The 13909-nt window shown below is 29.6% G+C and overlaps 2 protein-coding genes across 17 annotated transcripts in view; both read right to left on the reverse strand.

Annotated features, from left to right (window-relative positions):
• LOC117208138 (putative mediator of RNA polymerase II transcription subunit 26) overlaps positions 1-11771 on the reverse strand; it is a 68825-nt gene extending 57054 nt beyond the window's left edge. For 13 of the 16 annotated variants that reach the window (XM_033449032.1, XM_033449030.1, XM_033449026.1 and 10 more), the window contains exons 1-2: positions 11588-11770; positions 6552-6674 (exon numbers count right to left, since the gene is read on the reverse strand). In XM_033449032.1, the coding sequence (XP_033304923.1) occupies positions 6552-6644 (93 nt within the window). In that variant the 5' untranslated portion in view covers positions 6645-6674; positions 11588-11770. Of the gene's footprint in view, positions 1-6551; positions 6675-11050; positions 11109-11587 lie in introns of all 16 variants that reach the window. The other 3 variants (XM_033449028.1, XM_033449033.1, XM_033449027.1) reach the window with 2 other exon arrangements.
• Positions 11772-12282: 511 nt separating this feature from the next.
• Positions 12283-13387, reverse strand: LOC117208144. The gene is made up of 2 exons (XM_033449048.1): positions 13262-13387; positions 12283-13192 (listed from the first exon to the last, which is right to left on the reverse strand). Exon 2 carries the CDS (start codon positions 12935-12937, stop codon positions 12563-12565), a length of 375 nt encoding a protein of 124 aa, XP_033304939.1. The 5' UTR covers positions 12938-13192; positions 13262-13387; the 3' UTR covers positions 12283-12562.
• Positions 13388-13909: the final 522 nt, after the last annotated feature.

Here is a 13909-nt window from a genome sequence, read left to right on the forward strand (position 1 = left end):
AGATTAAAAGATCGTTTAAATATTGATTCGTCTGAATAACTGTAATGTACAATTTTCTATTTACGAACAGCGAAAATATTCGCAGTTACGCAAAATGTAGCTTTTGGAATATATACTTTTCGCAAGAGCCATGACTCTTGCCTTCAAAGGAAAATTACAGTACGTAGACCTCTGCTAAAATATGCAAAATCCGTAATCTTACGTGTCCGGTGCTACACAGGCAGTCAAGCAACATGAGTAATTGTACACGTCTGGCAAACAATACGTTTATTACCATTACGCAATTGGACAATAGAAAATCTAATATCTCTTTTCATATTTCCTTTGTTACATTAATTTTTATTCTTTCGTTAAACGCAGGGGAAAGAAAGATATGGAATAATGGTGAAAAATTTGAATTCGAAAACTAAATACCTATGTCATTGTTTCACTTATTCAGAATTTCTTCGATTTTAACATCCTGATACACTGATAAGGATTATTATTAACTTTATTATCAGGAAAGATAAAAAAAAAAAACGTGAGATAGCTTGCTTTCAAAATTCACGTAACTGTTACAACGAAGACTAACGAGATCTGTTATTGAGTTGCGTAAGTTACATAAAAATTAGAAGACGCAACAGAAATATCAAATAGAATGACACGAGCGTAACGCATATTTGCGAAGCTTTCTTTAATTAGCTGTGCACGAAATACGAATACAAAAAGTAGATACTACACTGACGAAAACAATACATAGCAATTATTGAAAGTTCCTTGAAACGTGAATGGTTGTAACGTACGATCAGTAAGCGTAAAATAACGGTAGAGTTACCGCAAAACGAAGGCCTTTCATAATTTGTTTTTTAAGCTGATACCGCGTATATCTTTGTCACGTATATTTCAACTACTACGCATGTACATACCGCGTATCAATGCGATTATTATGCAACGTTCGTATTTTGTTGAACACAAATGAAAAAAAAAACATTGGATTCGTTCGTCGCAAGAAGATAACGTGTGTCTAAATGTCAAACTGGCATAGTTTTCTTTCTTTTTTTTTTTCCTACGTTACATTTACATTTTTAGGTTTTCGTAACATCATTTCCTCTCCGTACTTTTCAATTTATAAAGTTGACCAACGGTGTGTTCCGAGCAGTTCGTGTTTCTAACGCGCGTTGTCTTATCTACTTCATATTCAACAGTATCCTTTTTTCCCACTAAAGAAATATTCAACAGCGTATGTTTCTATTAATAGAAGTATCTTTCCAGCAACTGAAGTGTTCGTCAGTTTCAAACATGTTCATTCTTAAACGCTCAGACCTTTGATCCAGCCATCGATATATACATCAGTTAACCGACGTTAATTATTAATGTAACATCTCGCGTTAGTCGATATACGTAACAAGTCGAACGAAATCAAAATGAAGAAGACAGAATTTCAAATACCGTAAACCATACTAAGGACAATGAACTTTCTAAGCATGGCCTTCAATTCGTATCTCACAGAATCAGCCAGCTTTTCCGCTACATAAAGTTATAAGATACAGGTATAGTATCGCGGTACGGTGATCAAAGTGCTATATCAGATTCGAGGTACTATTCGCGCGTTCACTTATACTGTACGCTTAACACACCGCAAAGAAGTCCGATTAGTCGAATAAATTCTCGTCATTACTTACATAATTTGATATTTCGAAGTATACGCTAAATGGTTAACCCGCGAATAATATAATATAGCGTGGAGCTGCTCGAAGAAAAGGAAGATTTTTAATATCGATTCTACATCGTTTCTCAGACGAAGATCGTAGTTTTAGAGAATTTTTCGATCTCGTTTTATCTCATTTATGTAAACCGTTTACGGGCGAAAACTCCTTTTTTTTTAACGTTTGAAATTTGAACGTGCAACACTCGATCGATATATAACTTTACATGGTTTCGACAGTTCTTTCCCTACTTTTATAGTTTTGTCGAGTTAACCGACTCGGGAAATAAGCGGCCCGTATATTCCGTGACATAATTCGGGGTATTGTTCAAATAACCTTGAGACAAAATATTTGTCCAAGATAATTGTCCGAATAAATTTAATTTAGTCAAGTATTTTATAAGTGAAATATAAGAGAAAATAATTCTAACGCTATTTCACTGGCACGGTAAAGGATAATAAATTTTCAATTTACATGTGAAAATAAATTTCCCAATTAGATACTGGATTATTAAATAGAAATAGAATATCGTGTATGATATAAAGATATTACCATAGTCAAGTACAGTTATATAATCGTTGAATTAATAAATGAAGCAAGGTAATTTATTCGTTTACGTAAACTTGCAATTCAAATTAAGGAGACCGCGAGATCGTAAATTCTGGAAAACTATAAAGTTTAATTTATTCAAACAAAGATCGATCGCTATGATCGATTCGAGAACATTTTGCAAAAACTTTCCACTAGCAAGGAATTCGTGTGTAGTAGATATACGTACACATAACTTGATCTAAAACGTCGAAACAAGTTCTTGAACGCGTAACGCATAAAAAGAAGAGCCTTCGAGCGAATTCAACGAAGGAAGTAATGTGCAAAATCAGGCATGTATATTGAAATGCTACAAATGGTGGAGTGAAAGGACGGAGAAGAACAAGAAAGCCTGTGATGTATATTTTGTCTAAGCAATGGCGTAACCAACGATAAGAAAATTCCGAAAGATCTTATTGCTATCAACTGTATTTCATTTTTCACGGTATATCGTAAATCACAATTTTTACTACGTTAAATTACCAATTTTTTTACATTTATTTTGTTATACAAATATCTTCTATTTACTTCGTATTATGTTGTTCTATTATTCCGTATATTCTTTAATATCAAAAATTTACATCAACTCAGAAAAGTATCTCGAAACACGAAGATAGAGCAATTTTCTTAGTATACAATTTTAAAGGGCACATTTACGAAATAAAATTTCCTTTGCAACGAAACTGTGAAGCTAGCTACGCTAATGTGTAGAATCGCTACGTGGAATGTACTGAAAAGTAGGTGGGTATGCAGTTAGGACACTTATTCGCCATCCTTCAATACACGTTCGATTCGAACAGTTTGAGACTTTCTAAATTTTAAGAATATTTTTAAGATTAAGATTCAATTAGATTGCAGCAAGAAGTAAGAAGAAAAACTGTGGCACTAACGTGGAACATTGCATGAAAATTTTCAACGGTGAAAGTAAGTAAAAATCGTCATACGAAAGATGAAAATAATACGTGTATAATGGTATGATAAAAATTGTGTAACTTTTATACATAATTAATTTCACCTAACATATTTCCAATATAAGCGTAATATAACCATTTTTATATTTCAAGATACCAGCAACAATACTTTATTCTCGAATAATCAAAAAGAACGTGACGATAGATGCATATCACGTACTGTATCGATACTACCTGACGAATATCCGATCTTGTATGTATGTATAAAATATAGAATGTTGCGGCTTTAATGTTATTCGATATCCTACTAAACGTTGATGCAATTAGAGTAGATAATTATTACTTCAGACCTCTAGATATTTTCTATAGTATTAAATAGTTTAATACTGTGAAATTTAATATACATAACTGTCAATTCATCTTTGCACTTTCTAATGTCTTTTATCTTCGTAAAGGTGAACCTTGTAAAATTATTCTTCTATACCGAATCGTATCTAACGATACTTTAGACGTGAGAATTAATTATCCGCATATAAATTTCATGTTTAATCATTTGTTTCTAACAACTATTTATTGTTATATTTTATTGAATATTTTTTACCTTATATTTATCATATTAGGTATGCACGAAGTATAAAACATTTGTCGTGCTATTGAAACGTTTTACGGTCCTTTGTAACTCGCTCAAACCAATTCACGAATGCAAATCAATTGCTTTGCTTATAAAATACCAGACCTGCAATTGAAATCCATCAACACACACCGTTGTATTCGTTCCATCCCTTTTTCACTCTGAAACCTCCCTTCGCTTTCATCAATTCATTCATGTTCATTCGAGCACACGTTTTACTCGTACACACAAGCAAGAAAATGAAAATCTGCTCGTTCGTACGAACAACTTGACCGTGTCAAATATTTTCTATCCTTTCTTCCATGAATCAATCGATTGCATTGAAATTTACTAATTCAGAGTTTCTTATATCCGCTGTATCTTTCGACACAAATCAATATTAATGTACTTTGCCCTACACCAATTTCTTCGCAATTATTCGAAATTAAAACTTCCCTTCGAAAAAGAATGTACAAGCACCGTTGCAAAAATTTGATAACATAATATTTTTAAACCAATACATTGTTCGTACATTCAAATTTTATGTCACGAGACGTATTAATTGGAACGAAAAGAAGACCGACTGTTTACTAATAGAGAAGAATAACAAAGGCAAATGTATTAGTCTTCGATATTAATGTTTACCCTTCTCTTTATTTTGGACGGTATCATTATATTTGTATACTAACTTCGTGTACCCATTGTAGATACTTTTATAATGAGTACGCGAATACTAATGAACGCTGTAATTGTTCGATTTTAATGTACAAGATATCGCAGGTCTTAAAGGCGAAACTGGCGGATGGTAGAAAATGGTCCACTTTTGTGTAGCTCGTGCACCAAAAATACTTGTAAGAAATCATTCTATAGGTTCCAAGGAATTTATAAAAGTACAATTTTTCATCGGCAACATGATGAGAAAGTTGTAAAAAAGAAGCAGTTAATGCATGAAGTAAACAGAGCGAAAAATTGGTAATCATTAACTTCAAATGATCATAACTTTGCAACAATTGGATGAAATTCAAGAATTCAAACGCTATTCCATAGATAAAAACTGTTTGTATTGTGTGTCAAAAATAATTGACAAAGATAGTTTTCAACATTCTTAGAAAGCGATAATTAACGGTGCATTTATTCGAAGAAATATTATGTTCGTAATTGTACTATGACATACTTATGACAAACAAAAGTGTGATGTATTAAACGTAAAGAAGAATTGTTACACTGTGTTCTTTCCTTTATTTGACCAGTTTGGTATCAGATATTAAAATATAAAAAATGAATGCAGTAAAACTTAAAAATTCAAAAAAATGTAAAAATTACATAAAATACCTGGCACAATTTACCAAAACCACATTAGCCTCAAACTGTAGACTAATCGATTCTCTCAAACTGTATAAGTGGCTTACCGTGCACTTCTTTCTGCTTCGAATAAGGCTTAAAACAAAAGAGAGAACGAAGGAGCGAAGGTGGACTGTCTTATCAAAGTAATAAACTTTTTTCTACAAGATCTTACACGTTCTGTGTTTCTACTACATTTTTGTTCTTATTGAAACCCGTCAAATATAGTATCAAAGTTTCGCCTATTAAAACCTGGGACACCCTGTATACATACAAATAAATACAGGTAAAAGATAATTCTTTTGTGTGTAATGTAAAGTATAAAAAGATAAGAAAATATGATAAATAAATATCACAGAATAAAGGTAGCGTTCCATACTATTAGCAAAAATTTCAAAAATTGCTTAACATCTTTGTAACGTTAGTCAAAATGTTAAGGAAGATCATCTAACGATGCTAAGAATACTTTTATAAGTACAATGATGTGAATTTTACGTTGTTCGCGAAGTGAAGCATGTAATTAATATCAATGAGATGCTTTCTTAAGATTTCATCATTCAACTGCGATAAATAATGAGCGTACATGGTTCATAGCACTCTGTGTATTCTGATTTACTATTGGTGTTATACGCTATTGTATACAAATTTAGAGATCTGAAAAAATTACTAACGAGATGTATACACCGGAAGTTAAAAGAAACTGTATTTCGCTCTACTAAAAATATTGCTTGAACACATTTCTTAGATTAATATATATATGCAATGCAAATTATTCTTATTTATAATTAAATACTTATATATACTTTATTTGCAATTATTACAAAATAACAATTAACAACTATTAACATCAACGATAACTACCCTTCGAGGGTAATAATTTCCAATCGTAAAGAAATTTTCCAATTTTAACTACATTAACAAGTTATTATTTCAAATTGTAAATTAAGAATCAGCGTCGTGTGTAACAAAAAATTACTTTTTCCTCGCTCAAACACAAACATAATTTCGTCGTTATATAAGTAAACTTCTCCGAAAGATATTTTAATTTACAATATATTAGAATATATAATTTGTAGATAATATGATACATAAAAGAATATTCTGCAAAGATAATTTACGCACCAGGAAGATTACTCAAATAATCGTTTATAAAATCTAAAGGATATCCCAGTGCGATTCTCTTCATGATCCTTCGACATTTATCTCGATACTCGATTATTTCATTCTGTTGCAATAACAAATTTCAATCAATTCAACGTATTAAAGGGATATTATAAAATTATCGTAACAGCTTACGTAATTTGGAAACTACCTTCTTCGTTAATTATAATATATATTATATTCTATTATATTTTTATTCTAAAGTTATCTTTGTTATTTTGTAATAAAAAATCGGAATATTTGCAAATGATTTACCTTAGCAGGCTTATCCATGATACGATAGGTGAGCGAGTCGCGATGACCGGTTGCGATGACGGCGCCCGCCTTACGAGACACGCATTGCCCCATATAGATTCCCCAACCTTGTCCCAGCACAATCTATACACAATCAAACAATGGTTAAATCATATTATCTAAAATCATCATGAACATTAATTGTCCAATCCGTCCGTTCAATTATCCAATTTTAATTTCGTGACTGAATGTTTCTGTTGGTAGTATATGTAATATCGTAACGATAATATATTTTATTTAATATGTACATATGACAATTATATGATATATACATATATGACACGATAAATACATATGCATATACATTTTACAAGTAAATAATCGTAAGCGCAAATGCACGCGTGAAAAGTCAAAACTTTATTCTCAATTATTTCGTCTATATTCTCCAAAATCCAATGTTATATAAATATTATTTGACGCTGTCGTAAAATTTGCATATTTGAGTTTTATTAAATAATGATCAAATCGTATTACGTAAATGCAATAAAACTTTGAAGTATTATTCCTAGATATCTGTGATTTAGATGTCATGAATTTTACAATATGTTTGTGACTCTAACATCAGAATATTAAATATCAGAGTATCACCAATAACAAGCAAACTATACTGTGTGTGTGAGAGAGAGATACTTATATCTACCTTGTTTGCAGTCAAGTAAATTATTACAGTCAATATGCGTAGAATAGAAAAAGGACAAGAAAAACTTGATACTGGAAAGAGTATCTTCTCGCAAATGGGTATATGCATGTATAGATTCGAATAGAGCGTATAAGTTACATAAGGATGTAGAAGATAATGTGCGAGATGCGTGACAGAGATTAGAAAAACAAGTGGGCAGGTACCTAAAGAATCAAGTAAGTGTGAACATGTCTGTAAAAATAAATACCATGTAATATTGTATTACACGTGTAAATATCTTTAATTTACAGATATAAAAAAAAAAGAAACAACTGCAGTGTTATAAATTCTCCGCTATTAATATTAAAGTATCGAGTAACTTAGATTCTCAGATGTTGTTTCTCATAAGTTTTAAAATTCTACAGTGAAATTTGAGTTAATTGAAAATATAATAAATATGTAAAAGTTGAGAGATAAGTATTTGGTCATATATTTAATAAACAGACATGAGCAAACAATAAAATTATATCTTCAAAATCAATTACTGTGATTTTAACAGCGAAATTGATGATGAATATAGATTTATTGCAGTACATATATAGAGTCATAACTCTTATACATATGACACCTTAAAAAGTGATATAAACGATTTCAATCCAATTACAATCCAGTAAAACGATTTAAAGCCATTTGTTATCTTCGTGTAGTATATGTAGTGAAAGTTATATTCCATTAAGGATGAAAATCGCTTCTGATGATTCGGTCCTAATGTGAATTATAACGATGAAAATTATATTTTGAAATAAATTGCAACATCTGTTAGCTTAATTTACAAAAACGGGCAGCTAAAATTTTCAATCATTTTTAAATAAAAAAATACTATTATTTAATAATAGTATACTTAATAGATCATCTATATTATAACGTTATCCATATGTCTACAATTATAACAGACGTGTATTTGGTAATTTTATTTACTAAATCACAGTGTTACGTTTCTTCACGATCAAAGATTGGGTATTTTAAAAATACCTATTAGATCTGCTCTCAGAAACAAACACCCAACTGGTTAACATTATTAATAGTACTTCCACATAAATACCCCCTTATATGTACCAATCAATCAAGCATGAAGCCAATTAGCAGAATTATGCAACGTTATATTAGCGTCAATTTTGCTTAACACAAAATTTAATAATGGATACCTAATAATAATTTATTATTTCACTTAATGTCGAGTTAACGAAATATAATTACTGAAGCGCGTCCAAAATATAGTTACTTGTTACGATATTTAGTAAGTAAAATAATTATCTATATAGATTCTATTTTTTAAATGATGTTCACAACAATATGAATTTGCATGAATCTTCATCGATTACAGATTTTTATTTGAACTTACGATCTCAAAACGAGTGTAAATAAATCATTCAGTTACAGAATAATTATATACTAATAGTATATAATATATGTAATTACGAATAAATGAAATAGAATTTAAAAAATCGAGATATATATCTTTCAGGTCACATAATGTTACAGAGAGTTAATAACTGCAAAACGTTGGTTTCCAAGGAAAATCATACATAAATTTCTCATCCAGATACAATCTTTCTGATTCGTAATATCTGTGAGCCAGCTAAAGTTTCCCTACCTGCTAAAGAAACGATTCCTATTAGAATGCGAACTGAATACGTCGTATCATTATGAAAGAACAGAATTACGCTATCTATTACAACCATCAAAGCATCTAATGTATCTCGCTTTTTTTTCTTGCTTTTCAATGAATTTCCTAACGAGCAAAACGCTTTAATGAGATTTACGTTATCGTAAGAACCCTGACGTATAGGCGAAAAAAGAGATATGAAGTGAGAGGTAGTATCTTAGGAAGGAATTTAACCTTAAATACATCAAATCAATGGTGAAAGGTAGAGGTATATATCGTGATTCCAAGATGTAGGGCGATAAATGGCACTGGCCCAATTCACCACATTCGGAACACTCTCAATGCATGAACCCCATTTGTTTGGGAAGCGTTACCAATTTCTTCTACGTGGGAATATCTCTTATGATTAGTCTTCGAACGTTTAAAATTGAAAATTATATAGAAAATACGTGACACAAATTTTTCGCAATATGTTATGCATGATAGAAAAGATTTTGTATGGCATATCACAATTACATTGGTGATGCTTCAAACAAATACGAAAATGTTCATAGAAGTTGCAAGATATTCATCGAAAACATACACCTCACAGAAGTCATAAAATTATTTAAACAATCAATAATATTCGTTATATTATAAATAGACTGCGAATGTTTATGCAATTTCATATTTTTACTAATATGATTGTAATATATCGTTTATTCGTTTATTCGTTTATTTCTCCTGCATATGTTCCCCAATTATTAGAAAATTAATTCACTCTAGGTCACTATTTGTTAATATTGTAAAAATGCTAAGTTGCTCTTAAGCAGCAATCGACTGTGAAGATTCATCAGAAGTCAATGACCAACGTAATCACGAATGTACTTTCACACTGCTCCAGATATGAAAGAGGAAAATGAGGATAACTGACATAGACCATTAGCGACATATCTTATGTTAAGTAAAAAGATCATTACAAAGTAATTTAATGAAGCCCTTTGAATATCATCAATTTTAACTTATTCTTTGATTCTTTTAACTTATCTTGTGAAATTATTCGTGTATAAAATTTTTTAATAAACTCAGAAGTTGTTTCTTCTATTGAAAATATTGTTTTTTCATTTTCATAATTACAATATATCACTAATATTAATAACTTGTTTTTGTTAATTTTATGATCTAAACCTTCTAATGTAAGAATTATTGTATTACATCTAATGTTAAAATTGCTTTATTTTACAAAAAGTTATTTAATTTAGAATAAGTAATTTAGTAACAAAAAATACTGGTTAAATAATACAAATGTACTGTTATTATGTATGTTTGTGAAAATTTTAATTATAAAGTTTGTATATCGAAATATATTCTATTATTTCCAAAAAGAAATAGGAATAGGAAATATTTCCAAAAATGTTGTACAAAAATGGAATATTACACTAAAAAAAAAAAACCAAATAGTTAAAACGAATAAATTTATACTCAAGAAAAGATATCATTTCCTATTACAAGTTTTGGAAAAATCTTTAAACGAGAGAAAATATGCAAAGCCAGAATCCGCATTGAGATGGTTCAAATGGAGGACCCTACCCAGTTTCATATCCTGCAATCGATACTGACCGAAATATTGAAGAGTCGGTGTTTTAGACGAAAGACACTTTCAATATACTATAATAAATTGTATCGAAAAACATATACGATGTAATAGGGATAAAATTTTTTGAATATATTATACTATTTAACCTTATCCATATAATATTTAAAACTGATATATGTACATTGTACATACTTGCATATGTTCGTATCACAATCGCGCATTTAAAATTTTTTAAGTTCCAATACAATTTACTCGGCATACATATGTATACTTATTATAAACGTGGTCGTATTCCATTTAACGTACTAATTTAACAGAATTTACATTCACTTCAAAAAATTATGTCATACGAGACAACTACTGTCATATTCAAAAAGTAAAATTATTTAACCAATTGAAAGATAGATGTTAAAGAGAAGAGAAAGAAAGAAAAAGGAAAAAAGCGAAGAAATGAAAATGAAGAGTTTTGTTAGTTGACCATAGAAAAGATAGACCCTGGATGCATTACGCATGCACCTTAACCTTTTGTAAACACCTCTTTACCAGAAACTATATTCGGAAATCATATTGTAATTTGTAATACACTCGTGTTTACTCACACAAATAAAATTCCGTGTGGCCCTATGCCTGGCCTGTTGTATAGCTGTCTCAAAAACACTGGAAAAAATAAATTGTCCTTTTTCATACCAAAAACTTGTCACAAATATCATCGGATCTTGGCCAAAATAGATATTTTTCTTTGCTTGGTGTCGAACGAGTAGATACCATACGAAGATTACAAACGACGCATATTGAAAGCTAAGAGACTACTATTCATTGTTTATATATAAAAAAAATCATCATATCTTAACCAAATTCGACCATCGTCTCCAAGTCTTCCTGAGTCACGTTTTCATAAAACGCAACACTGAATCTATAAATTCGTCGATTATCACATTTAAAACTAATCAATTGTTTAAAGATAAGTAATTAGAAAAAACAAGCTTTTTTACATTTATATATAAGTACTACCGAATAGGTAGAATTACTCTTATTTCTAAAAAATTTGATTGATCTTCTACTTGAATTTTTTTACGAAGATAACATTAGGTTCTAAAAGATGAAATTTGAGATGTTACTGAGAATAACGAACTCACCTCTTTTCGTAGAGTCGAATCTCTCAGGTAGATTGCGTGAAATCGTGGTATGCATCACAAAACTTAACACTGACACCTACGAATAACAACGTGCCGATCGCGTGACGCGAGGATACGACTTGTATCCTCGATACACGGTACGTAACAGAACTACTACACCACCTGTCACTCAGCATAGCATATTCGATAGTACGAAACATGCGTCGTGATGTCATACACACCCCACCAAACGGCAAACACCAATGAGCATATAACAGACAGAATTTCGCATGATATCATACTCTCTTCAGCGCCCTCTGCTGTAAATTACCGGGAACATTGATTTAGAAAATTTATTCGAACTTACATAATAAAAAATTGCTCAAATCTTAAATATATATGTAAGATTATTTATGTAGCACAAGAATTACAATGATTACATACATACAATATATGTAAATGTATTATACTAAAATAGATATTACACATTTTTTTAGAGCTGTTCGGTACTTGAATGATTATTTCATATCTTATATAATAAAATAGAAAATTTGTATTATTTTCTATTATATAGAAAGTATTAGAACTTGTTATTAATTTGTACTTTAAGTAAGTTATAGGCAAAGGAAAATTGTATCAATGGGAAACTTAATAATCAATAATAATAACAATACTTAATAATAATAATAATAATAATAAAACAATTTAGTTCTTGATCTTTGTTTAATTATTGTTTTATTAATTATTAATTGATGTGCACTTACTATCTGCTTGTATTTACATACTATACAAGAAAGTAATGACATTCTCACATCATTTTATTTTCTATTGACATATAATAATTATTTTCATAATATTACATATTGATACATAAGCATAACAAAATGTAAATTTTGTTACAAATATAAGTCAATTACATTTTACATTTATACATTATTCACATTTAAGAAAACTTATGTACCTGTATCTATAACACGTTTTGTGTAAATAAAAACTTTAAATACTTTCAAGTTTTGGGTTTGATACATTATCATCTGAGTTTGTATCCTTGATTTGGTGTTTACGAGTTTCCATATACATAAGTTTCCTAAATTCTCTTCTTTCTCTTCTTGATTGTATTTCATCGTATGTACAATAAAGTGCACCAGTAATTCCTATTACACCATAAGTAATTACTCCTATTCGTGTAGACATTCTTGGATTACTAGTAAACAAAAATGCTATTAAACCACCAACCATGCCACCAGAAATCGCAGATATCATAGCATTTCTTTGACAATGTGTTTTAATTATTGGTTCACCAAAGATGGTAAAGGGCATCTTTTTTTCTTTTCCTTCTTCATAATGATATGCAGCTCTTTCATTTTCCATGATGATATATGCTTTAAACGCTTATACGTCTTATTCAAATAATTCAATAAGAAATGTACATTTCATAAAACACGAATTATCATGTAATATGACATTACCCTGAACGTGTTCTAATCCTACTATGTTTTGAAGTAAGCATACCTATTGACCTCACTTTTCCTTACAGTAAATACATCTTTCAGACAAAATCCATTCAAAGACTTAAGATATATGAAATAAAACTAACTTCTGAAAGGCCGAATTGTTATGTTAGATCTATAAATTAAAATATATACATAAATAACGTTATAGCTCATAATTATATCAACCGATTTCGACACTCACTAGGGAAAACCGCTCAAAGATTGAGTCGTGTCTAATCGTGAAAAATCACCATGGAAGACAACAAAGTTCGCGATCTTGTAACATAGACAGAGATACATAAAATGTCTTCTTCTTTTCTTCCATGATGATTTTCAGAACTAGTCTCAGCTCACTTTCCGGATGGTTTTCCCTAGACTGACGGCTTATTAAGAAATTTTATTTATCAAATTACCAAATCCTTATAGATACAAAAAGTGTATGTATTAAAAAATATATATTACAATTATATATATTAATAAATATATAATTATATAATTATATATATAATAAATAAATTATATAATAAATATATAATTATATATATAAAATAAATATATATTACAAAATATATATTAAAAACTTGTTTTATTTATTTAATAATTTATTCTATAAAAGATATACGTCAAAATTTTCAGAAAACAAATTTTCATGAAAATACGAATATAATAAAAATTTTAGGATTAAATCATTAGAAAATGTTTTTAAGCTAATGAATTTAGAATATTTCTGTAGTGAAGCTAATGAATTTAGAATATTTCTTAAAACATAATTAATGATATAATAGCGAATGAAAGATCATATTTTTGTATTTTATAATAAATATATAATGCAATGCAATATAGGTATAGT

This window comes from Bombus bifarius, unplaced genomic scaffold, assembly GCF_011952205.1.
Source record: "Bombus bifarius isolate JDL3187 unplaced genomic scaffold, Bbif_JDL3187 scf7180000008056, whole genome shotgun sequence".
Taxonomy (NCBI): domain Eukaryota; kingdom Metazoa; phylum Arthropoda; class Insecta; order Hymenoptera; family Apidae; genus Bombus; species Bombus bifarius.

Excerpts from the sequence above, each read along its gene's own strand:
- LOC117208144 (XM_033449048.1), bottom strand. The coding sequence starts at position 12,937 with ATGGAAAATGAAAGAGCTGCATATCATTATGAAGAAGGAAAAGAAAAA.